Source organism: Salmo salar, chromosome 16, assembly GCF_965601325.2.
Source record: "Salmo salar chromosome 16, fSalSal1, whole genome shotgun sequence".
In the NCBI taxonomy this organism is placed as follows: domain Eukaryota; kingdom Metazoa; phylum Chordata; class Actinopteri; order Salmoniformes; family Salmonidae; genus Salmo; species Salmo salar.
This window is the reverse complement of record NC_138306.1, coordinates 68,215,393-68,240,821: the sequence shown is the minus strand read 5'-3', so window position 1 is coordinate 68,240,821 and position 25,429 is coordinate 68,215,393. Positions and strand designations below refer to the sequence as shown.

General features: G+C 45.0%; 2 protein-coding genes across 20 annotated transcripts; one reads left to right on the top strand and one right to left on the bottom strand.

Moving 5' to 3' along the window:
* Positions 1–16,686, top strand: LOC106574254 (abl interactor 2). 19 transcript variants are annotated; one of them, XM_014150004.3, is made up of 12 exons: positions 1–212; positions 7,962–8,129; positions 8,301–8,477; positions 8,886–8,903; positions 9,061–9,164; positions 10,250–10,402; positions 11,520–11,650; positions 11,861–12,070; positions 12,575–12,745; positions 13,380–13,466; positions 13,824–14,015; positions 14,164–16,686. In XM_014150004.3, exons 1-12 carry the CDS (start codon positions 42–44, stop codon positions 14,337–14,339), a joined length of 1,758 nt encoding a protein of 585 aa, XP_014005479.1. In that variant the 5' UTR covers positions 1–41; the 3' UTR covers positions 14,340–16,686. The 19 variants fall into 19 exon arrangements, with proteins under 19 accessions (XP_014005479.1, XP_014005478.1, XP_014005480.1 ...); XM_014150003.3 differs by having other exon boundaries at positions 13,377–13,466; XM_014150013.3 differs by lacking the exon at positions 1–212 and adding an exon at positions 333–637 and having other exon boundaries at positions 13,377–13,466.
* Positions 16,669–25,358, bottom strand: LOC106574255 (integral membrane protein 2B). Its single transcript, XM_014150017.3, has 6 exons — positions 25,099–25,358; positions 20,224–20,352; positions 19,003–19,203; positions 17,856–17,966; positions 17,572–17,722; positions 16,669–17,332 (listed from the first exon to the last, which is right to left on the bottom strand). The coding sequence occupies exons 1-6, from the start codon at positions 25,183–25,185 to the stop codon at positions 17,244–17,246; spliced, it is 768 nt and encodes a 255-aa protein (XP_014005492.2). The 5' UTR covers positions 25,186–25,358; the 3' UTR covers positions 16,669–17,243.
* Between the last annotated feature and the right edge of the window lie 71 nt (positions 25,359–25,429).

Here is a 25,429-nt window from a genome sequence, read left to right as displayed (position 1 = left end):
CATACACTCTGTCATAGTTGGGATGCCCAACGCACTTCTGCATGAGCGTTGGAGAGGCTGGTATCTGGCATGCATTGATTGCTAAAGATGTGAAAATGGCGGAGTTGCAAATGCTTTTGGAAGAGGAGATTCCAGCTGGACGTAGTGCTTTATTAGATAGTTTTACCAATTTAGAAAGAGTTGCCGAGTATTGCGAAAGCAACTATGTTCAGGTAATGATACTTTTATAACATTATCAATTATATATTCTACGAGTATCATCTTTGACGGTGGGCGAAGTGATGGCTACGAGCTATGCCGATGAGGTGCAGCGACTCAACTGAAAGGCTGCTCCTGTTAGCGCGACCAAGCCAGGCTATAGATAGCTAGCTAACCTTAGTTAGCTACTTCATGCGGAACGTAGCTATGTTTTTCCTAATATGAAAACATTGGTTGCTGTTCTCCAACCGTCATACATGTATCGTCATTTATCAAACGTTTATTTAGTTAGTATTTTTACTAACTTGACTTCGTTAGCTATTTACCTCCAACCAAATAATGCTTGCTAGTTAGCTAGCTGAGCTAGCACGAATTATCTGGGCACAGCTGGTTTCATGATTGACTGTGTCGTGATGGGGTACACAACAAGGTATTCAAGGTAAGGAATTGGATTTAAAATGTTGGGACACGTTCGGATACCAGAAGAGAACTAAATGAACCATAAGTAAACGAATTATGACTATAGCAAACGAGCTAACTAATTCCAACTAGCCACGGTTTCTAGTTAGCTGCGCTGCTATTGCTGTCAAATTCTCCAGTGGTAGGGGTTTGAAATTCCCAATTCGTGTCAACATTAGCTGGCTGTCAACATTGGTCGTGAAGAAAATATATATAATGTGTGACACTTGTAGGCGTTCTTCTCCTGCCAATACTTAGCGTTAGCTAGCTAATGTTATAGCCTTATTTTGTGTGCCAAAACAAGTCACTGCAAATTGGATCGGACATCCTGTATCATCAATGCCGAACTTCTTGTACTACAGACTGTAGAGTGGGAAAATAGGTGTTTCATAGACTACTGGTGGTTCTGGCAGTGGCAGAACAAGCTAAATTGTCCATAACGTTAGTCATGCCATGAAGTACGTTTTTCTAATATAAAGTGAGGTTCTGACACCGAGTGTGAAACATTTGTCAATAGTGCCACTGCCCTGGAACTAGAGGTCTAAACGGGTCCAAAAAGTTGGGCCTGTTCCGAAATGGATCTGGGACTTTCCCACCCTGACTCGATATGCATAAATTCATTTTTAAATATAGAAACCCGTTCTGAACGGACCCGAGTACAACTACACCCATTCCATATAGACCGGTCGAATCCAGGGCCGATCTGATCCGAGTGATGGAAGCGGCAGAAAATCATGTTTTTAAGCGACTTAATTAATTAACTGGTGCTGATAAAGCCAAGAGGGGGGAGAGAGGTGCTGCTATAGCAGGCGGGGGAGGGGCCATACTTTGAGCAAGTGACATGGGGAGGAGGGAGGGAGAAATGAGGCAGCAACATCCAAGCCGACTCGCCCTATAGTAGACTAATAGCTGCCATAGCTAGGTTGTTTATCGTCATATGATTGTAGTACCTGTCTAGGACGGCATCAAACCGGGAGAAGCTAGCTAACGTTAGCTAGCTAGGCTAACTGAGGCTTCAAATCAAATGTTATTTGCCACATGCGCCTAATACAACAGGTATAGTAGAACTTACAGTGAAATGCTTAGTTACAAGCCCTTAACAAACAATGCAGCTTTAAGAAAATACAAAAAAGAGTAAGAGATAAGAATGGCTAACAATTAAAGAGCAGCAGTAAATAACAATAACGGGGCTATGTACAGGGATTACCGGTACAGAGTCAATGTGCGGGGGCACCAGTGTCGAGATAATTGAGGTAATATGTACATGTAGGTAGAGTTATTAAAGTGACTATGCATAGATGGTAAGTTGTCATTTGATTAGCTGTTCAGGAGTCTTATAGCTTGGGGGTGGATGCTGTTTAGAAGCCTCTTGGACTTAGACTTGGCGCTCTGGTACTGCTTGCCGTGCGGTAGCAGAGAGAACAGTCTGACTAGGGTGGCTGGAGTCTTTGACAATTTGTAGGGCCTTCCTCTGACAACGCCTGGTATAGAGGTCCTGGATGACAGGAAGCTTGGCCCCAGTGATGTACTGGGCCGTACACACTACCCTCTGTAGAGCCTAGCAGTCGGAGGCCGAGCAGTTGCCATACCAGGCAGTGATGCAACCTGTCAGGATGCTCTCGATGGTGCGGCTCTAAAACCTTTTGAGGATCTCAGGACCCATGCCAAATATTTTACGTCTCCTGAGGGGGAATAGGTTTTCTCGTGCCCTCTTCACAACTGTCTTGGTGTGCTTGAACCATGTTAGTTTGTTGGTGATGTGGAGGCCAAGGAACTTGAAGCTCTCAACCTGCTCCACTACGGCCCTGTCAATGAGAAGGGGGGCGTGCTCGGTCCTCCTTTTCCTGTAGTCCACAATCATCTCCTTTGTCTTGATCACGTTGAGGAAGAGGTTGTTGTCCTTGCACCTCATGGTCAGGTCTCTTACCTCCTCCCTATAGGCTGTCTCATCGTTGTTGGTAATCAGGCCTACCCCTGTGGTCATCAGCAAACTTAATGATGGTGTTGGAGTCATGCCTGGCCGTGTAGTCATGAGTGAACAGGGAGTACAGGAGGGAACTGAGCACGCACCCCTGAGGGGCCCCCGTGTTGAGGATCAGCGTGGCAGATGTGTTGTTACCTACCCTTTACCACCTGTGGGAGGCCCATCAGGAAGTCCAGGATCCAGTTGCAGAGGGAGGTGTTTAGTCCCAGGGTCCTTAGCTTAGTGATGAGCTTTGAGGGCGCTATTGTGTTGAACACTGATCTGTAGTCATTGAATAGCATTTTCACATAGGTGTTCCTTTTGTCCAGGTGTGAAAGGGCAATGTGGAGTGCAATAGAGATTGCATAATCTGTGGATCTGTTGGTGGGGTATGCAAATTGGAGTGGGTCTAGGGGTTTCTGGGATAATGGTGTTGATGTGAGCCATGACCAGCCTTTCAAAAGAGTGCTACGGGTCGGAGTGCTACGGGTCGGTAGTCATTTATGCAGGTTACCTTAGTGTTCTTGGGCACAGGGACTATGGTGTTCTGCTTGAAACATGTTGGTATTACAGACTCAGACAGGGAGAGGTTGAAAATGTCAGTGAAGACACTTGCCAGTTGGTCAGCACATGCTTGGAGTACACGTCCTGGTAATCTGTCTGGCCCAGCGGCCTTGTGAGTGTTGTCCTGTTTAAAGGTCTTACATCAGCTGCGGAGAGTGTGATGTCCGATGCTGTTCCGGACGACTGTGTGATTATGCTCTCCGCAGCCGATGCAGTGCATGCACTTTCTCATCCTACAGTTACAAATAACTCCATTCAGAATATTAAGTAGCAGCCTGCCTGTTGGCTCTTTGTCGTTGTAACCTTTCCTTCTCCTTTAACTTTTAATTCTGTCAAATCTAATTTTATTGGTCGCGTACACATACACTCTGTTGCCAGTTTATTAGGTACTCCCACCTAGTACTGGGTTGGACCCCCTTTGCATCCAGAACAGCTTGAGTGATTCGGGGAAATGTAAATGTTGCTCAGTTGCTATCAAGGGACCTAACATGTACCAGGAAAACATTCCCTACACCACTGCCACCAGCCTGTACCATTGACACCAGGCAGGATTGGCCGATGGGCTCATGCTGCTTATGCCAAATCCTGACTGCCATCAGCATGACGCAACAGGAACCGGGATTCGTCAGACAAGGCAATGTTTTTCCACTCCTCAATTGTTCAGTGTTGGTGATCGTGTGCCCGCTGGAACTGCTTCTTCTTGTTTTTAGCTGATAGGAGTGGAACCCAGTTTGGTCGTCTGCTGCAATAAACCATCCGTGACAAGGACCGATGAGTTGTGCACTCCAAGACGCCTTTCTGCACCCCACTGTTGTACTGCACCGTTATTTGCTTGATAGTGGACCGCCTGTTAGCTTGCACGATTGTTGCCTCTCGAACTCTCATCAACCAGCTGTTTTTGCCCACAGGACTGCCGCTGACTGTTTGTCGTACCCTTCTCGGGTAAACCCTAGACACTGACGTGCATGAAAAGCCTAGAAGGACAGATGTTTCTGAGATTCTGGAACCGGCCCGCCTGGCACCGACAATCATACCACGCTCAGTTGCTTAGGTCACTTGTTTTGCCCATTCTAAAGTTCAATCGAACAGTAACCGGATGCCTGTGCCTGCATTATATAGCAAGCCATGGCCACGTGACTCACTGTCTGTAGGAGCGAACCATTTTCGTGAACGAGGTGGTTTACCTATTAAACTGGCCACTGTGTATTTTGCAGATGTTATCGCAGGGCAGCGAAATGCTTCTAGCTCCAACAGTGCAGTATACCTAACACAAAATGGTACACATAAATCCCCAAAATGTTCATTAAGAAATATCAGAACGAGTGATTTCAGAGTTTGGTGTATATGTATATAAATAATGTGTAATGGTGTGTATGGACAGTATATGAATAGGAAAGGTGTGTACAGCAGTAGTTAATTAGGGATGCACGATATATCAGTGAATCGGCCGATATTAGCAAAAAATGTCAACATTGGTATCGGCCCGATGTCTAGTTTAATGCGATGTGAAAAACCAATGTCAAAGCTGACGTGCATACCTATATAACGTAGGTAGGTACATGGCGTAATGAAGCCACATAAGATTTTGCGCTGCACGTGTAACACAGCATTCCTAACCTAGCCCTCAATGTCTGCTGTGTGGATCAAGCAGTCATTTGAAAGAGTAAGAACATTTCAGCGAGACAACTTAAAGGTGAAATCCATTAACGGCAAGATAATGGAATTCATTGCCCTTGACAATCAACCGTTCTCTGTTGTGGGTGATGTTGGCTTTCGCGACTGGTTGAGCACCGGTACACACTAACGTTATCAAGTGCGTTATTGTAAAGATGTTGCCCTACTGGAGTTACACAGTAATAGCGTCACTGCTATTAGCTTCACGACATAATATGGAACGCCGTTTGGGTCTTCGCTTGTCAAAAAAGATACACGTCAAATAACACTGTTTAATTCGCTTTTTAATTTGACAAGTCAAATAACACAGTTCTATTATAGAATGTTGCGTGTTCTGAATTTTTACTTGCAAGCCAAGCGTCACCACTACTGTCAGTAGGACTGTCAAAGCTATACAAAAAAGTCTGCAAACAAGCAAAAACTGGTCACGAACAATGTGTTTACAATACCGCGTTGGTAATAAAGCATTTTGTTCGATCGCAATTTCTGGGGTGGGTCGATAGCTAGCTTTAGCTTGGTACCTAGCTAGCACCAATACAACCAGCCTGAAAACAATGACCAGTAGAAACTGCAGTCATGTTCATTATTCATAGCAATGATTTAGGAATCCTTGTAAGTATTAGCTAGGTAGCCACTTGTTGTTTTCCTCTTGAAATTGAACTTCAGTTCATGAAAATAAATAGCTAGCCAGCTACTTAACCCTGTTCCCCAAAGCAAACGTTATAAGCAGCCAGCTAGCTTTATCTGGCTAGTGAGGCTCGACCTGACCGGGTTATGTGTTGTGAAGCTAGCCACAATAAGGATTAGGCACAGTACTGGAATTTGCGGTTTGAAAAGTTAAGTACCTATTTGAAAGTTATGCAGAAGGTTACAATTAGAGTCATGCCATATTTAGACTAGATAATGTTAAACAATGTTGGAATGTGAAGCAATGCAATGTGGTATCAGTCTAGTCGGTGAGACCCACAGAACACAACTGTGAAGAGTTTATGCAAATAACTTAACGCCCCCAGGGGCGGGTAGCCTAGTAGTTAGAGCGTTGGACCGAAAGGTTGCAAGTTCGAATCCCCCAGCTGACAAGGTACAAATCTGTCGTTCTGTCCCTGAACAAGGCAGTTAACCCACTGTTCCTCGGCCGTCATTGTAAATAAGAATTTGTTCTTAACTGACTTGCCTAGTTAAATAAAGGTAAAATAACAAATATTAGCGCTGTAGCTCTTATTGCGGGACTGTGACTGAAATCACCTCCCCAGTCATCCTATTGTTAGTATTGACATTCATTTTGCACTGTACAGCGTTATCTAAGGATTGGGGACTAATGAAGTGGGGTAACAGTCTACTCAATACCCAATATATTTTTTTCCCCAACATCCTCAGAGTTATCAGACTCCAAAACATCCAAGCAGTATTGTTTTTCCTCAGGAATAGTGTTCAATACACATAGTTTGACAATAAATGTGGCTCAATTCAGTTGTTTCAGAGTCCCGCAATAACAGCTACGATGCTAATGTTCTCTGGGTGTCACTGAGTAGACTGATACTCCATGTCATTGAGCCACAATCCATAGGCAACGCTGTACAGTGAAATAAGTATGCCCCCAATGCAATTCTAAAGTATAATACATCCAGTGTGATTGCAACAGATTCTTGTTAAATTAACAAATTGTCATTTGTTGATTACATTTTTTTTTTATTATTATATAACATTCCAACCTCGTTTTTAGCTTGATCTATTCAATGATGGCATAGTTCTACTATTTGTATGCATTTGCATCACTGTCAATGACATACTTTTTATTTTGAAGGAAAACCGCAAAGTCCACTATTGTGGCTAGCATGGATGGGTCCGACCACCATTAATCAAATAAGAACTGTCTTATAAATTAGGTTTATTTTAGATGATGACGCCTAGCTATATAGTTAGTTAGCTAACCATCGCTACTGAAACAGATTATGTCGTTTTGCTATGTTTTTGGGGAAGAACATTGTTTTGCATCCATGAGCAAGCTAGCTTTTTTTATGAACAGCAGTGTAGGTGTGCGAGACAACTTTACCAGCATCATAGCATACGTATCGATGAATCGTTGTGACATATGAAATACGAGTGATAGTGTAATCCATGTGTAATAACTACGTAAAAAAATAATATTTACGCGTTAAATTATGTGACGTGCAGTCATATTCAGGTGCTGGTTGGTCAAGTTATTTGACACGTAAACAACTTCTCTGATAGAAAACGGCCTACGTGGCATCTATTAGTCAGACATTTATTCTAGTGTCAAAATTGACTAAAAAGTGTAAATAGGATCATTTTGTTCATAAAGTCGGTCTCGTCCACAATGAGTTTTGTAAGTAAGTTTCGACAATGCTCACTTGCCCTCTAACACAGGATACACAGCAGCGGTGATTGCGCTCTATCTAATCCCACCCAGACAGTGAGACAGACTTTCCCGTCAGTGCAGCGGATCTGATTTTGTTTACGTAAGACCACACGTCGCGAATTTTTGTTTTTACTTGAGAAATACAGCACCGAACACCTTAACTAGATGTTAAACTGCGTGACTAAAATGTCAATTAATTACATATTTCTTGAGTTCTTAGAATCATTGACTATTTTGAAGAAGTAATGCTGGCTTTGTGCCTATGGTGTCTCATGGGGGCAAACATCAGTAACTGCCACATCGAACCACACCCCCAAGACTGAAATCTCATTTTTTCCTAATGAGCAGCAGAGAAACACATGCCAGAAGCCATGCATTCAGTCTGTCTTTAACACACCATCCATGGAAGTCAGGGCAGATGGGGGAGGGTAGAGGGTTGTCCTTTGAGAAAAGTAATGTCATTCAGTACATGCTGTCAACAGAAGCCATGCTTTCAGAAAAGCAAGGAAAGGTTCATCTCCAGGAAACTCTGTTTCCCTCTGAAAACATATGGCCTTGGCTTGCCTAGTCATCCTTCAGCCCCTGCAAGATCCTATTTATATGATATTGATGCTCTCCTTTTTTATGCTGCCTGGCTTTGTTGTTTTGTTATTGCCTCTCTACTCTCGTTTCTCTGTTACTGATGTCTATCTGTTTATACTCTCTCGCACTCTCCCTCCTCAGTCACCAGATAAGCACAGAGCATTGGAGGAGACTAAGAACTACACCACCCAGTCCCTGGCCAGCGTAGCCTACCTGATCAATACCTTGGCCAACAATGTCCTGCAGATGCTTGACATTCAGGCCTCCCAGCTCCGCCGTATGGAGTCCTCCATCAACCACATCTCACAGGTACGGCTGCCGGGCAGTGGAACACACTGTATATATACACACACACACACACACATCCATATAGCCTAAGAATACCTGATTCGAAACGATAAGCCTAGTTCAAAAAGCTGTTTTGTTCAAGTCTGTCAAGAAATAGACTTAACTGTATTTCTCCTCCTTGTGTGGCCCCAGACAGTGGACATCCACAAAGAGAAAGTGGCAAGGCGGGAGATTGGCATCCTGACCACCAATAAGAACACCTCTCGCACGCACAAGATCATTGCTCCGGCCAATCCAGAGAGGCCGGTGCGCTACATCCGCAAGCCAATTGACTACAGCCTGCTGGATGACATGGGCCATGGAGTCAAGGTAGGGAGCAGTGGGGCATTGATGGTTACCGACTGGATTCCTGATGATAGTAGTACGTCTTGTTTTTGTACTGGAGTGAGTTATCATCAACCTTTTTGTAGCACTAAGATCATGGACAAACACTGATCTTAGCGCGACAAACGTTTTGGGGGAAACTCCCCCCCTGTTTGGTACAAAGACAGTAGTAGGCCCTTGGGATAAGCACGAGGGCGTGGTGGTAATGGTGTGAGTCACTTTGTCTAGGACAGTGTGTGACTTGTTTGCTGCTTCCCTAACAACATCTGTGGACTGTAGGCCTATAACATTGCTACATGTGTTTCTGTGCATTTTCTCACTATTAGTCACTAATCCTCCTTTCTCTTTCTCTCTCTTTGCATCACTTATTTGCCTTTTTTAAAATGAACCTAGTGGTTGCTAAGGTTTAAGGTAAGGATTTCTAACGAAATATAAAACTCTAAAAACACAGTTGGTGTGCGTGTAAGACCAGAGTGTGTTTTGTCTGATCCCAGGTTATGTTGTGTTGCTCTGTTGACTAGTACTTCCCTGTTGTTGTTTTTGTAACCTCTCTCACCGTGTCCTACAGGCCAGTGCTCAGAACATGAAGGCTGGAGCCGCAGGTCTCCCTCGCACCAACCCACCCACACAGAAGCCGCCCAGCCCACCCATGTCAGGGAAGGGAACCATTGGGTATGTAGACGTAGCAGGTACCACAACCCCTGTCCATGCTGCTCATGTCCTCGAGAAAAACATGTTTTCAGTCTCAGCCAACCACGATCAGACATCTAAAACATGTTCATCAATGGACAAGATCTGATCATCCAGGCACCAGGTGTCCCTTTGTACTACAGATTGCTGTAGTGTCCCTCTGCTCCTCCTAAGCCCCGTATGGTGGGCCAGGGACCAGGCTACCCCCTCACCACCCAGCAGCAACCTTCAGTGACATTTAGTTAAGGTCCGGAGCAGACCTCTCTGTGAAAAGGTCAAAGCTAGCCTGTGGCACATTATATGCTGTTTGGTGATCTAATTAATGTGCATACCTAATTTCTTCAATTGTGTGAGGTCATTCCAGTGAATGGGTATCCTCAAATCTGTTTATTGACATGGGCTACTGTTATTGTTGCTCTGTCCTGTTATGTGTCCCTGTCCAGTTTGTATCCCCCTCTACAGACCTGTCCATAACAGTAATGTATGTAATGGTTTATAACATAGTGTTTTATGTCTCTTCTAAAGTTTAAGTGCTGTGTGTGACCTTCAAACATGTCCCCCCCTAAAACGAGACGCATGTCGGTCGTCCATGTCACACTGCCCTAGTCCAGTCTCTGGTGTAGAGGAGGCATCTTTGTCTGTGGTGTTTTGGTTGCTTTTGTCCCCCGCCCCCGTATGTGTGATGTCATGTGACTCCTCCCCCCTCAACTCTAATTCAGGCTGTTCATGCTCTCCATGGCAACAGCGCTCAACGTTCCATCCCTTAAACAAGCACAGGGGGAGAAAAGACTTGGCTGCTCATCCATAGTTTTGAGGCTTTTTATTCCACTGAAGCACATCAATAGACATCACTGTCCTCGGTTGATGTTGTGCTGTGTAAGAACTGAAGCAGCAGCAGCTGTGGATACGACTGATGCATTTAATGCCTTTTCCCACCTACACCCCATTTTGAGTTTGCACTGGTTCTCTTTTATTTATTTTGGTTCCCATGTTTGTCCTCCTTTTCTTGTCCTCCTCCACCCTTCACTTGTGGATGTTAAACTCCTCTCATACCCCTCCCCTCGCAGGCGCCACTCCCCCTATAGGACACTCGAGCCGGTGCGTCCTCCCGTTGTCCCTAACGACTACGTCTCGAGCCCGACGCGCCATGGCAACATGGCGCCCCCACAGCAGAGCCCTGCACGCACTGCGTCTGTTAATCAGAGGAACCGCACGTACAGGTACCCCGCCCCGCATGCTCCCAGCACACCGCTAGCTAAAAACACGTCTAGAACACACTTCGAGCGGCCCTGGACTCACTGAACAGACACGCTTAGATTCAACTGCCCTGTAGTGAAGATCTGCTGCAATAGATGAGACACTGTAGCTACATGCTACTAAATAACTTTTTTCCCCCCAACCCTACCCACATGACTTGTAAAATAATATCACTAGAAAAACTGGTCTGAAACACTTTGAATAGGCACTACACCAAGCACACAGAACGAACATACAGCTCAGATAGGAATGTATTTCTTTATCACCTGCGTAACAGCAGAGGAAATTCAGATCAGATAAGCACAAGCAGCTCTGGGTGTCACTGAGGCTCCTACCAGGCAGTGAGAACAAGATCTTTAGGACTACATGACAGAGTATGTGCCACCAGAGAATACAGCTGATCCCTTTTCTCCGTCAGTCCCTTCTCTATTTCCTTCTGAGCACATTACTACGTTTGAAACTGACGTTAAAACTAATAGTAGCAATGGTTGACCTTGGCTTAAATTAAACAAGACATAGTTCTTTCAGCTCAACCTGTCTATGCGTTGGTCCTTTCTTCCATCCATCCAGTTTCTCACTCATTCCCTGTCTCCAGTCTCCTCCTCTTTTATTCTTGCCTTGATTTTCTTCAGATGCCTCCAGCTTTGTGGCGCCTCTGTCTTTATCACGTCATGTCTCACTAATGGACCACCGCTAAATGTCATGTTGTAATTTGTGACGTTTTATTCATTTCTTTATTGCTGTACATGTCATCTCAAAGCAGAGCTGTTCATTTAAATCCATTCAGTGCTAGGTAGGTGGGGGGCAGGATTTTGGACCAGGAGAGACCCTGGTTTGGTAGGTTGTGCTTGCAGGTCCTCTGATACCAATAGGGCTCTAAGGGCCGGTTTCCTGCACCACAGATTGAACCTAGCGCTGGACAAAAAAAATCACACTACTTTTTAGTCCAGTAGTAGGCTTAATCTGTATCTGGGAAACCGGCCCTACAAAGTGTATATATAACCTCTAATCTAGACGGTAAATGACTTAATGCAAGCGGGTGTTGATTGGGATATGTGATGGGCTGTGTGACATCATTAGCAGTGGCAGCAGTGGAGGCAGCCACCCCAGCAGCAGCAGCCGCAGCAGCAGCAGAGAGAATAGCGGCAGTGGCTCCGTGGGCTTGCCTATCGCCGTGCCCACGCCTGCCCCTCCCCCCTCAGCATTCCCAGGTAAGGTCTGGCCCCATGCCCTGCCCACTGTCTAAGCTCCGCCTACTAGCTCTCTAAAGAGCAATACGGTCTGTCAGACTGCTTTAAACTCTCCTTCCTTCCCCCTTGATAGTGTCTGAGCACCTGTCTTTATCTCCCTCTCCTGTCTTTCCTTCTCCTTTCCTCTTTTTTCCACTGCCTTCCTCCCTTTCCCACCTGCTGATGGTACAGGTACCGCCCCTGCCCTTCCCAACCCTGCTAAGCCACCTCCCACTACCACCACTACTCCCGTCCCACCTGATGGCCTCCCTGTACTCTCTCTAGCTCCTAACCCCTCCCCCACCCCCCCACCTGAGGGTCCACCCGTGCCCCCTCCCCCACCCCAGTTCCCCACTGCCGTCACTAGCACCGGCCCTGCTGCTTTCAGCACCCCCGCACAAGGTGAGTGTCCCACCACCACCCCTGCATCACGTCCATCTCTCCCATCATCCCAGGACCTGTATCTGTCTGTGTACCAGCAGGCATGTTGTCACGTGGGCCGGTCGTTCTCCACCCCTGCATCATCAGAATTCCTCCATCACCCTCCCTCCCCACTGTCTGATCTGTCACTCTGTCTTTGCCTTTTTCCTCTGGGTGTCTCTATCTCATTCCCTCCTTAGGGCAACTCTCTCCCATCGCTCCCAGTCACCACCTGCATGCCATCATCACACCTTGTGCATGAGTTAAATTATTCTTGTGTTCTTACAGTAAGTGATGTTGAAAAGGGTCTTTGACTTGAAATCTGCCATGAGGATAAGATGTGTGAATAACAAAAACAGCAAAGTGCTTAAATTGATCCCATGAATTAAGTGCATCATTTGACGGGAACCAGAAGTGATAAGTTCAGCGACATAGCTACACCGTACCAAAATCTCTCTCTGGTTCCCCATGCTGTCTGTACCCCAGGTGCCCCCCAGTTCTTCAGCATGAACCGACCGGTGCAACCACAGAACCCTCCTGCGGTGGGGGGGTCTCTGCCGTACCGACGGCCCGCGTCATTGACGGGCCAGCCCAACTCCAACATGCCCCTGAACCAGCCCCAGCCCAACGGAGGACCCCACTTCAACCAGATCCCAGGTAACAGCCCTGACCAGCAACACGATCACTCCTACCAGAACGCAAATTGTCTTTTGTGTTTAGAGATTGAGTCTGCATTTTAGAGCTTTCTTTCATATATTACTCTCTGGTTTGGATCCTGCAGCGTTTGGGCTCCTGGTCCACCCTGTAACTCATTTGTAGAAACAAAATGTATACCGACCCAAATTATTTCTGTTACTTGGCTGAGAGTTTGGTTAAAAAACATGAAATACTAGCTGACAAAAGTTTTCAGTTCTTGTTGAAGCAAACTGTCATTTTGTGAGTTCCCAGAACCTCACTAGAGTATTGAATTCATACACGAAAACGCCATTTGATTTCAGCAGACAGGCGAACCTATGGGAAGGCACAAAGCGCCTTGGTCTCGGCAGCTTGCTGTCTTTTATTTTTTTTGTGTGAAAGGATTCCTGCTCTTGATTTAACCCTTTTTAATGCCTAGTCTGCCTACTGATCTAACTGGCTTCTATCATGTTCTAAATTCTAATTCCACCACATCTCTCTTTCTGCCTTCCTTCCTCTCCTTTTTTTCCTAATTACAATCTGCTCCTCTTTTTCTTCCCTCTTTCTCCTCTCTCGCTCTTCCTGCTTCTCCTGTGGTGTGGTGTGTCTGTAGCAGGTCCTCTTGTTGCCCCCCCTCCCCCCTCCATGCAGATCACTCCCCAGCTCCCTCTGATGGGCTTTGTGGCTCGGGTACAGGAGACCAGTAAGTGGCTTTTAGCTCCTCTGCCTTGTTGCCTCGTCTTGGCAGTGGCTCCGTCGTGCATGTGTTTATTTTACTCACGACGTGAGTCTATTTTTGTCGATACTTCAAAGCTGAACTATCCATCAACTTCGATTTACCTGTCTGAAATAAACTTCTCGTCTGTGCACGTTGAAATTGTTCTCCTTTCCCCCAGTTTTTCTTTATACACTTTCAGCATGGATACCCAAACAACCACTGCAGCCCTATGCCACATGCATGGGAATGCCAGTGTCAGTTAACATGTAACTAACCAACCAGTGGAATGTAGGCATGGTGATTCTTGACTGTTGTGTGTGTGTGTGTGTGTGTGTCCCCAAGTCTCAGACGTGCCCCCTCCCCCACCCCCCGTAGAAGAAGCTGTGTTTGAGGAACCCACCCCGCCCCCTCCACCTCCAGAGGACTATGAGGATGATGAGGAGGAGGAGGAGGAAGAGTCGGCCGTGGTGGAGTACAATGATCCCTACGCAGAGGAGGACCCCCCGTGGGCCCCACGCACCTACATGGAGAAAGGTAGCGAGTGATTCTCTCTTCCACCCTGATCTAACCCCTGCCCTGTCCACTTCTCCTGTTCTTCCCTCTCTTTCTCCCTCATCTCCCTCCCTTGTGCTCTACCCATCTCCCCTGACCTCTTCGTTCCTCCTCTCTCATTGGTGCACAGTGGTGGCGATCTACGACTACGCGGCGGACAAGGAGGACGAGCTGTCCTTCAACGAGGGCGCCATCATCTACGTCATCAAGAAGAACGACGACGGCTGGTACGAAGGAACAATGAGTGGCACCACCGGCCTCTTCCCCGGGAACTACGTTGAGTCTATCATGCACTACGCCGACTGAGGAAGAGGAGAGGTATAGGAAGGTCAAAGACTTTGTTAGGCAGAGCATGATCACATTGTGGAAGTCGACGAGGAGGAGACGAGCGTTCATGAAGAGTATACAATTATCCTCAACCGGTCTACCAGATGAAGTACATTGTACAACGGCCACTTGTAGATATTCCCTGTGTTTTTGAATGATATGAAGACTGTATGGTGGTGGTTTTTGTATGTACTATTAGGGCTTCATTTTGTCTTTACTATTATAAGGAAGGCCACAAGGATTATTGTGATTTAAAAAAATATATTTTTCTCATTTCCTTTTGCCCGTTTGCGCTTATTTTAAAGTTTTTTTTAATTTATTTGGACCATGTATTATATAGGGAGGGATGGTACAGTGGGCAGGGCTGCTGATTTAAGGATAAATAGGTGTCAGATGATCCCAATGACGTTCTCTACTCTCAGCCCAAGAGAAGACACTAGAAGAGATGAGAATGCTTTTTCCAATATTTTCTCCTGACATTCCCAGAGCCTTTCTAGACTCATATTTTATTTACAACCAGGAGCTCCTATTGGTTAGTGGGATGAGATGGACTGTTGTGCTTGAACTTTATACGATGTCAAGTTTGGTGACATAACAAAGCTGACAGTCCCTGACAAGACAAGCACATACTTGGTCTACATTTGACAAAACATAGACATTACAGTGGCGGGTAAGACTGGGGGGGGGGGAACGATGAAACTGATGTTTTTAGCTCACCTGAACACCCATTTTGAAACTCTCTTCAGTTTGGATTCAGTAGTTAATGAATTGGTTCTGGCCCCAGGCTAGCTAGGGCAGCTTAGAACACTAGGGCTTAGAGCATGCTCAGTCACTACTGCACTTGCCTCACTTCACAGGCCAGTTCTAGTATCAGGATAGATAGGGAGAGCAGTGTTTCTCAACCTTTGGTCCCTGAGATGGCTAGCTGACACTGATTTGGTCAGCTCTAATTGAAGTGGTCTAAGGGAAGACGTTGGCTTCAACGGCACAAAACAAGTTTGAGAAACACTGAGATAGCCGTCTGGCCCAAAGTAGAAAGAGGAAGGATAACTCAAATTGCAAAATTAGTGAGTCTTAAGTCACTGCCTCACCTTGTAATCAAGAGAGAGAAGAGATTGACTTTGCCTTTTTTGGTAGACAAATACTCTGGCCACTCATTTGCATCAACGATTTCAATATTTTGATTCTTATTGTAGTGGGTCCTCAAAGGGTGGCAGACTGCATGTTTTTGGGGGAAAAGTATTCATTAGTCTCCTTTTCTGCTATATTATTATTCCTGTCTTAATATTTTAGGTATGGTGTGGTTATTGGTTTGGTTTTAAATATTCACCCATATTACCATCGTTGACAGGTGGGGTTTCATGACGCATTTATAGGTGATAAAGGAAGCTTGTGCCATATTGAAGTGTGTGTGCGCGTAGGTGTTTAAGATATCACTTCCATTTGCAATAAAAATAGCCAGTGGGATGGGTTTGAAAATGTAGATCTTTGAGTTGTTTGGAATTGAAAGCACATACATTTGTAGTAAGATAATTAATTGTTACTGAAATAAAATGAAAATATGCTGTATTACTGCCTCAGATGAGGACTAATTAAAATGAGCAGCCATTGATTGCAGAAATTAACCAACAAACTGTAACCGGCACCAAAACCTTTCAATGGTTTCATCATGCATTGAGTGTTTATATGAGGTACAAGTATTATTTCCAATGTGCTTGGCCATGTCTGAGAGCTCTGTGCTCATGTCAGTCAAATCCTTTATTTTTTATTAAAAGTGGGTCTGTTCTTGCATGCCATTTTTCTTAATACTGTAGTGGTGTCTGAAACCCAGTTGGCCCTTCACAAGGCAGCCCTAGAACTGGGGCATGGTCAGCGGAGCACAACTTTTTTGAATATTCAGATGTTATGTAGAATAAACATGCCTCTGACATGTAGCATAAGGACTCATGTCAGCTCTATTCAGGACATTTCTATCTGCAATGTTCCACAACGCTGTGCAACGTTAAATGCACCCCAGATACTACTAAACCAGCCTCATCCAAAGACTAAAGTGTAAGCTAAATCCATGTCAACTTTTATCCCAACGTCTGAAGATCAATAAAGTTATGGGATTTGACTACTCCAGAAGGAGCCATTCATTTAATGTGTAAATGGAGAATATAAGTGTAAGAACAAGTGTTCTATTCCCTCAGCCCAAGATCTCTCTGGATGTCAAGTAAAACAGTCCATAATGCCATTGTGTTGCACAGTAAAAAAGTAACTTTAGAAATAAATATCATATTTGTAAAACCATGAGAACAAAAACCAATAAAACGATTAAGATTTATTGTGGTATTAATCTTCCTTTTTACAGACTATAAACAAGTTACCACGTGCTCCGTTTTCAGACGGACCTGTGGGGTATGAGATTCCTCGTTTCATCGCACTGTACTGGTGACAGCAGATACAAAAATCATTCATTTTCTATGCTAAAGTAAGCATTCTCATTGAGTTTATTTCATCAATCTAGTTATACCTTAACAGTGTAATTAACTGACTCAAGTGTCCGTTTAAACAGTTTCTTTAACAATAATAAACCCCAGAGTAAAGATAGAAAACAATTCCCACAAAATATAGAAAAGCTGAACACATCTTTTTCTTTGAAGAGAAGAGTTGCCCCCAAATGAAAATGGTACTTACTTTACGTAAAGTGAAAAATTCATTAGTTTTATACAACAGTATTGACTTGGAATCATCTTGACAACTCCCACAACTACCAACAGTACAGAAGAGTAAAGGATCTATGAGGGGTGATACCGGAGAGAGAGAAGGGTTAAAAATCTCACTGCAGACAGTGAGTGAAACTATACATGGGTTGTCTGAAGCAGCCAGTCCCCTTTCACTTTAAGGCTCACAGATGAGTGTCTCGACCACAAACTTGTTCTCAAAGTGACGGATCGTCCTGCAGTTCAGGGCTTCACGCTTCTCCCTGCCTGCAAGGTACAGATGAAGGAATATGTATTCAAAATGGGTGTGTAGGCCTATATAAAACATCTGCTATAGCACCTGTTCATTGGCCAGAGTATAATGCTGTGTGTTCTCAGGTCCACCAAGGGCCCGAAGGAATTTCACAAAATGGTCAATACATGACTATTCGGGGTACATCTTAAAAAGTGTGTGTGCAAGTACTGACCCAGTATGGTGTGTGTGTGTGTGTGTCAGCAGTACTAACCTAGTATGGTCTCTCTGCGTTCCAGCTTGTAGGTGTCTCTGCCCTTGCAGAGGCTGTAGATGAAGTATCCCAGCTGGTCAACGTTCTCCAGACGCTCAGTCACCATCATCTGCTCATGGACCAGGTAGGACTGGGGAAGGTAGGTACCAGCCTGGAGGTGGGGGGCAAATCACACACTTAATTAACATTATTTCCTCCAACATTTGCTAGATTTTTTTATTTTTATAATTGAAATACATATAAACATCTCCAGTCGTATGTGTGTGTCTATGTGTTACAGGTACCTTGATGTTGATGAGCAGCTCCAGCAAGTCCTTGGGAGGCATGACGATGGAGGTGTTGAGGGGGATGACGTAGCACTTGTTCAGGCTCAGGTCCAGGTAGGCCGTCAGCCTCTGAGGAGGAGGAAAGGTATTAGATCCAACGCTACAAAAACACCCGGAGGTACTTTACATTCAAACCTCAGACCTCAACACACATGATTACGTTCAACAACTTCAATTCAGCACGTGTTTTATTAACTCAGTATTGAACACTTACCGGTTTCTATAAATAGGTGTTTGACGGCTAATACACTGGTGGAAGGACTTTCCTCTTTGAGCCGTAAATGCATGGAAGCAGCTAGATAGACCGAGCTCTGTGATGTCACATATGCAGTATCTCTCAACAACAATTCAGACCACTGCGTGTGTGTGTAGGTTTCCATCCAATTAACAGATTCATGTGAATTTTCTAAAATCCACATAAAAACAGGCACATTCCCCCACCAGAGATGCATTTCATCAAATTGACTTGCTGCGGATAAAAGGCTGTGCTTGATGACTTAACACCTTTTGCAGTTAAATTCCCATGTACCAAATAAAAACACACAAGTTAAATGGGTTTCCATCAGATGTTCAGTGTGCCCACTCTGGTATTGCCACATGCGCTCAAGCCAACAGCTCACAGATATATATGGGAGTATAAACCTACATGACGAGATTATGGACAAAAGAGCAAGATTATTTTTGATTTGTCAAAACGGCAGCCAAGCATTGCTGACCATGTCACCAGAATAAGACTCTGGATATTTATGGGAAAGGCGCACCGTGCTCATTACCTTGCACATTCACCACTCTGAAGTTCTTCAAAACGGATTTAATCTGTAGCCTAATAAACTGCATGGTTCCGATGTGATGGTTATTATATCAATATTTGCACATAAAAGCGTTTCCACCGGCATTTCTCACAATTAATTTTACCAACACAAAAGAGCTCACCTTGTCTAGTGTACTTAGGGTTGTCGACATTTGGAAAGTTTACCGACAAATGTTCTGTTTCGGCCTGTCGTGACTTTTTATCCGACATGCACATCAGTCACATAAAAAGGTTGGATGGAAATCTGGTTTGTGTGTGTGTGTGTGTGTGTGTGTAGCAGTGTTCTCTTCTCACGTTTTTGAAGTCATGGACGATGTCGGCCGGGTCGCTGTCTGAGAACTCGGGCACGGGCACGTTGATTAGCGCCACCTCCTCCAGCACACGGATGCTCTCCTGGACGTGTCTCAGTGCAGAGGGCAAGGCCACCTCGTCCTCGTCCTGAACCATGTAGTCCTGCTCAAGGTAATCCACCCCGCACCAATACACCCTGCGCTCCTGAGGAAGTCAAGGTAACACGACGACAGTGAGGACTTGTCTCTCACACTGACTTGCTCTACCTTACCAACACTGTAAATAGTTAGCTAGCACACTGGGTTGGTTTCCCAGAAATATCTCCTGATTAGGGGTTCATTCAAAAGTCCAAGACTAGGCTTAATCTGTTTCTGGGAAACCAGCCCACAGCGTATGCAAATATGTCCTCTAACCAAGGAAAGGAAGCTTTAACTATACCGAACAAAAATATAAAACACAACATGTAAAGTGTTGGTCCCATGTTTAATGAGCTGAAATAAAAGATCCCAGAAATGTTCCATATACACAAAATCTCCTCTCAAATTGTGTGCACAAATTTGTTTACATCCCTGTTAGCATTAATCCTTTGCCAAGATAATCCATCCACCTGAAAGGCGTGGCATATTCAGAAGCTGATTAAACAGCATTATCATTTCGCAGGTGTTGGGGACAATAAAAGTCCACTCTAAAATGTACAGTTTTGTCACAACACAGTGCCACAGATGTCACAAGTTGAGGGAGAGTACAATTGGCATGTTGACTGCAAGAATGTCCACCACAGCTATTGCCAGAGAATTGAATGTTCATTTCTATACCACAAGCTGCCTCCAACGTTGTTTAAGATAATTTGGCAGTACGTCTAATTGGTATGACAACCGCAGATCACGCGTAACCACGCCAGCCCAGGACCTCCACATCCAGCTTCTTCACCTACGGGATCGTCTGAGACCAGCCACCCGGACAGCTGATGAAACTGAGTAATTCTTCCTGTAGTAAAGCCCTTTTGTGGGGGAAAACTCATTCTGATTGACTGGCCCACCCATGGCTGTGCCCCTGCCCAGTCATGTGAAATCCATAGATTTGGGCCTAATGAATATTTCAATTGACTGATTTCCTGATATGAACTGTAACTCAGTAAAATCATTGAAATGGTTGCGTTTATATTCTTGTTCAGTATATAGTTGAGCCTATGGCATTATAGGGGTCTAACCAACAGTCCCTCACCAGTATGTAGGTCTTGTAAAGGTAAGCCCCTCCCACCACCACACCTGACAGCATGAGAGCCAGTCCCAGGCACCTGTACCAGCACCACACCTTGGACTGCCGACGCACCCGCATGCCATCCTCCAGGTCCTGAGTGTAAGAAGACAAATATAGTGCATGCACATTTGATTTGATCACTTACAATACATTACACCAGGCAACAGATACAGTACATAGGACTATATTAAAATCGCAGAGGATACATAAACAAAAACAATCCTCTATAACATACAGAGTAGAGCCTATAGACAGCCTCTCGCAATACCAGCATGTCTGCCTGTTTGTTCCATTACATAATATTGGTTCATCAACCTTTCTCAATTAACAGTAGGCTGTCAGCCCAGATGAATCATAGCTAGCATTAAGAAAACTGAACTCTATAAATCCTCTTTATTGTTCAAATAAAAATCACTCCAACACAACATAGCCAAACGGTGTTTGATTCAAATAGTGTGACTAAAGCAGCACAATACAGCTGTGGTGTGTTCTGTTGATATCAGTTGGAGTATGGTAGTCGTGATAGAGAGATGCTTATGCAACATACCATTCAAACACACAGCTAAACCTACCTCCCTTTCTCTTGCTCACCAACCCTCCCTCGCTTCTCTGTGACCTTACACCTCCTTTCCATCATCTACTTCTTCAAGACATTCTAACCATTATTCATTTACCGCCTTATCTTTTAGCCCTCTCCATCATCTGTTGTTTTGCTCCCTCACTTTAATATTATGGAGCCCAGAGGCACATGTTGTAATTTGGTGGCAGGCCCTTTTCCTGAACTTGCTGAAGTTGTTTATGCAGAGTTGGGGTGGGGTTCGTATTGAAACAAAAGAGTGGATGTCAACAGCTCTAGCTCTCCCTGGAGATCAGATGAGGAAAACAAAACAGATCCCCATGCTCGTACTTTAGTGGAAGAACATATTGTTTTTCCTCCCCATTAGTCTACTGTCGATACAGAGACGTGCTTGAGGTAAACCAAGGTGCATATTTTCATGAATCCAAAATTAGCAACAGATACAGGGGCTATTGAATGACGGCCATGCTTGTCTCACTCTCAAGTCATTTCAGGTTGGCTTATGGCTACAGGTCAGGAATAAGGAGGTGGCTCATGGATGGTCTCTGTGGACTATGCTGTCTGGTCATGTCACAAACCTTCACTACTCTGACACCTTATCCAGGATATTAGCATTTAATCTCACCCGTCTGCTGCATTCCGCTGCAATTATTGCCCAACTCACTCAGATTCTCTACAGTGAATAAATTCTCTATAGACTTGTAATCTCATCTGCATTCTATTTCCAATGGAACCATGTATCCACCCAGACACATTGCATTTGGAAAGTATTCAGACCACTTCCCTTTTTCCACATTTTGTTACGTTACAGCTGTATTCTAAAATAGATTAAATAGTTGTTTTCCCTCATCAATCTACACACAATATCCCACAATGACAAAGCAGTGATTACAGCCTCGAGTCTTCTTGGGTATGACGCTACAAGCTTGGCACACGTATTTGGGAAGTTTCTCCCATTCTTCTCTGCAGATCCTCTCAAGCTCTGTCAGGTTGGAAGGGGAATGTCGCTGCACAGCTATTTTTAGGTCTCTAGAGATGTTCGATTGGTTCCAAGCCCGGGTTTCGGCTGGGCCACTCAAGGACATTCAGAGACTTGTTTTCCGAAGCCACTCCTGCATCGTCTTGGCTGTGTGATTAGGGTCATTGTCCTGTTGGAAGGTCAACCTTCAAATCAAAAGTATTTGTCACATGCGCCAAATACAACCTTACAACCTCAGCAGTAAATAACAATAGCTGGGCTATATACAGGGGGTACCGGTACAGAGTCAATGTGTTAATGTGCGAGGGGGGGGGCACCGGTGTCGAGGTAATTATGTACATATAGGTAGAGTTAAAGTGGCTATGCATTGATAGAGCGTAGCCATTTAATTAGCTGTTCCAGAGTCTTATGGCTTGGGGGTAGAAGCTGTTTAGAAGCTTCTTTGACCTAGACTTGGTGTTCCGGTACCGCTTGCTGTGTGGTAGCAGAGAGAACAGTCTATGACTAGGGTGGCTGGAGTCTGACAATTTTTAGGGCCTTCCTCCGGCACCACCTGGTATAGAGGTCCTGGATGGCAGGAAGCTTGGCCCCAGTGATGTACTGGGCCGTACACACTACCCTCTGTAGTGCCTTGCGGTCAGAGGCCGAGCAGTTGCCATACCAGGCAGTGATACAACCCGTCAGGATGCTCTGTAAAACCTTTTGAGGATCTGGGGACCCATGCCAAACCTTTTCAGTCTCCTGAATAGGTTTTGTCGTGCCCTCTTCAACTGTCTTTGTGTGCTTGGACCACGTTACTACTTTGTTGGTGATGTGGACGTCAAGGAACTCGAAGCTCTCAACCTGCTCCACTACGCCCCTGTCAATGAGAAGGGGGGCGTGCTCGGTCCTCCTTTTCCTGTAGTCCACAATCATCTCCTTTGTCTTGATCACGTTGAGGGAGAAGTTGTTGTCCTTGCACCACAGTGTCAGGTCTCATCGTTGTCGGTGATCAGGCCTACCACAGTTGTGTCATTGGCAAATTTAATGATGGTGTTGGAGTCATGCCTGGCTGTGCAGTCATGAGTGAACAGGGAGTACAGGAGGGGACTGAGCACACACCCGAGGGGCCCCCCCGTGTTGCGAGTTGAGGATCAGCGTGGCGGATGTGTTATTACCGCTGAACCTTTTCCCCAGTCTGAGGTCCTGAGCGCTCTGGAGCAGGTTTTCAACAAGGATCTCTGTACTTTGCTCCGTTCATCTTTCCCCTAAATCCTGACTAGTCTCCCAGTCCCTGCCGCTGAATAACATCCCCACAGCATGATGCTGCTACCACCATGCTTCACCGTAGGGATGGCATTGGCCAGGTGATGAGCGGTGCCTGGTTTCCTACAGATGTGACACTTGGCATTCAGGCCAAAGAGTTCAATCTTGTTTCTCATGGTCAGAGTCCTTTAGGTGCCTTTTGGCCAACTCCAAGCGGGCTGTCATGTGCCTTTTACTGACGAGTGGCTTCCGTCTGGCCACTCTACCATAAAGGCCTAATTGGTGGAGGGCTGCAGAGATGGGAGAACCTTCCAGAAGGACAACCATCTCCACAGAGGAACTCTGGAGCTCTGTCAAACTGCCATTGGCTTCTTGGTCACCCCCTGATCAAGGCCCTTCTCCCCCGATTGCGCAGTTTGGCCAGGTAGCCAGCTCTAGGAAGAGTCTTGGTGGTTCAAAACTTCTTCCATTTAAGAACGATGGAGGATACTGTGGGGACCTTCAATGCTGCAGAAATGTTTTGGAACCCTTCCCCCGACCTGTGCTTCGACACAATCCTGTCTCGGAGCACTACAGAATTCATTTGACCTCATGGCTTGGTTTTTGCTTTGACATGCACTGTCAACTGTGGGACCTTATATAGACAGATGTGCCTTTCCAAATCATGTCCAATCAATTTAATTTACCACAAGTGGACTCAAATCAAGTTGTAGAAACATCTCAAAGACGATCAATGTAAGCAGGAAGCACCCGAGCTCAATGTCAAGTATCATAGCAAAGAGTCTGAATACTTATGTAAATAAGGTATTTATTTTTTGTTGTATTTTACCCCCTTTTTCTCCCTAATTTCATGATATCCAATTGCGATCTTGTCTCATCGCTTCAACTCCCCAACGGGCTCGGGAAAGGAGAAGGTCGAGTCATGTGTCCTCTGAAACATGACCCGCCAAACAGTGCTTCGTAACACCCGCCCTCTTAACCCGAAGGCAGCTGCACCAATGTGTCGGAGTTAACACCATTCACCTGACAACCGAGGTCAGCCTGCAGGTGCCCGGGCCGCTACAAGGAGTCGCTAGAGCGCAATGAGTCAAGTAAAGCCCCCCCGGCCAAACCCTCCCTAACCCGGACGACGCTGGGCCAATTGTGCACCATCCTATGGGACTCCAGGTCACGGCTGGTTGTGACAGCCTGGAATCGAACCTGGGTCTGTAGTGACACCTCAAGCACAGCTATACAGTGGCTTAGAACACTGCGCCACTCAGGAGGCATCAATTTTTATGAACTTTCTAAAAAAAAAAGTTTTGTTTTGTCATTATGGGGTATTGTGTGTTTCGTTTGATGTGTATTTAAAAAAAAAAAAAAAAATTTTGAATAAGGCTGTAATGTAACAAAATGTAGAAAAGTGAAGGGGTTTAAATACTTTTCGAATGCACTGTACCTTTATTATGGGCAATACCCTGCGCCAACCTTAAACTTATAGGCATGAATCCAGGCGCTTGGGGTGAGTTTGGACTCACAGGCTTCTTATTGCGGATACAGCATCTAATAACAGTTGATAGGTTAACAAAAACGTCTGTACACAGCATGCATTTTGTCAGGAGGAAAGACAACACACCGACCGTACGACATTAATTGTCTTGATATGAATGGACCAAATCAAGTGTATCTATGGCGTCTACATAAACGCATTTAACTTTTATTCTTCATAACCAAGACAGGAAGAACTGTTCGAATGAATAGTAAAGACGACCTGAATGTTCTTCGGGTATTTCATGCCTCCAGGCCTATACTAAATCAACACCGAATCGAAAAGCTAACACGGTCCTGCGAACAACACTCAGTCTGCCGAAAATGATTTGTGTAGCAGCCATTTTTCCGACATCGCCCGTGTCACTGGTTGAATTATCAAGAGCCTAGACATGTTTCTAATCGACGTTACTTTGTTTCAGTTATGGTTCTACGTTGTTTGAACGGTTACAGTTTTGTCATCCACGTTTGTTGCAACAAATATTAACCACATTGGTTTAGCTCAACTCACCCTCTCCTCCGGAATAAGCGCTTCGGCATTGCATGCTTTCTTCAAATCCCTTTGTCCAAAGGACGAGTTAAATGTTACTTTCACCATTTTTTAAATCTAAATGTTATACCAAGCGACGAAATCACCTTCTGCAGGAATGTCTTCGTGCGGCCTCTGATTACAATGACGTCGCAAAAAAAAAAAAAAAACACAAAACATCCCGAACGGGTCACATGAGTGATTGCAGCCATTTGGCTGCATTCAAGAACCTATACGGTTTTACAAACTTTCTTTAACGTTTTTTTTCTCCCCACTGGGGGGCAGTACAATCTCAAAAATATATTTATTGGCA

Coding starts and splice junctions, on each gene's coding strand:
- LOC106574255 (XM_014150017.3), bottom strand. CDS start 25,185: ATGGTGAAAGTAACATTTAACTCGTCCTTTGGACAAAGGGATTTGAAG. Junction 20,353..25,098: donor CGCTTATTCCGGAGGAGAGG/GTGAGTTGAGCT, acceptor TCTTACACTCAG/GACCTGGAGGATGGCATGCG. Junction 19,204..20,223: donor TTTACAAGACCTACATACTG/GTGAGGGACTGT, acceptor TGACTTCCTCAG/GAGCGCAGGGTGTATTGGTG.
- LOC106574254 (XM_014150003.3), top strand. CDS start 42: ATGAGCGTTGGAGAGGCTGGTATCTGGCATGCATTGATTGCTAAAGAT. Junction 8,130..8,300: donor CCATCAACCACATCTCACAG/GTACGGCTGCCG, acceptor GTGTGGCCCCAG/ACAGTGGACATCCACAAAGA. Junction 11,651..11,860: donor TCCCCCCTCAGCATTCCCAG/GTAAGGTCTGGC, acceptor CTGATGGTACAG/GTACCGCCCCTGCCCTTCCC.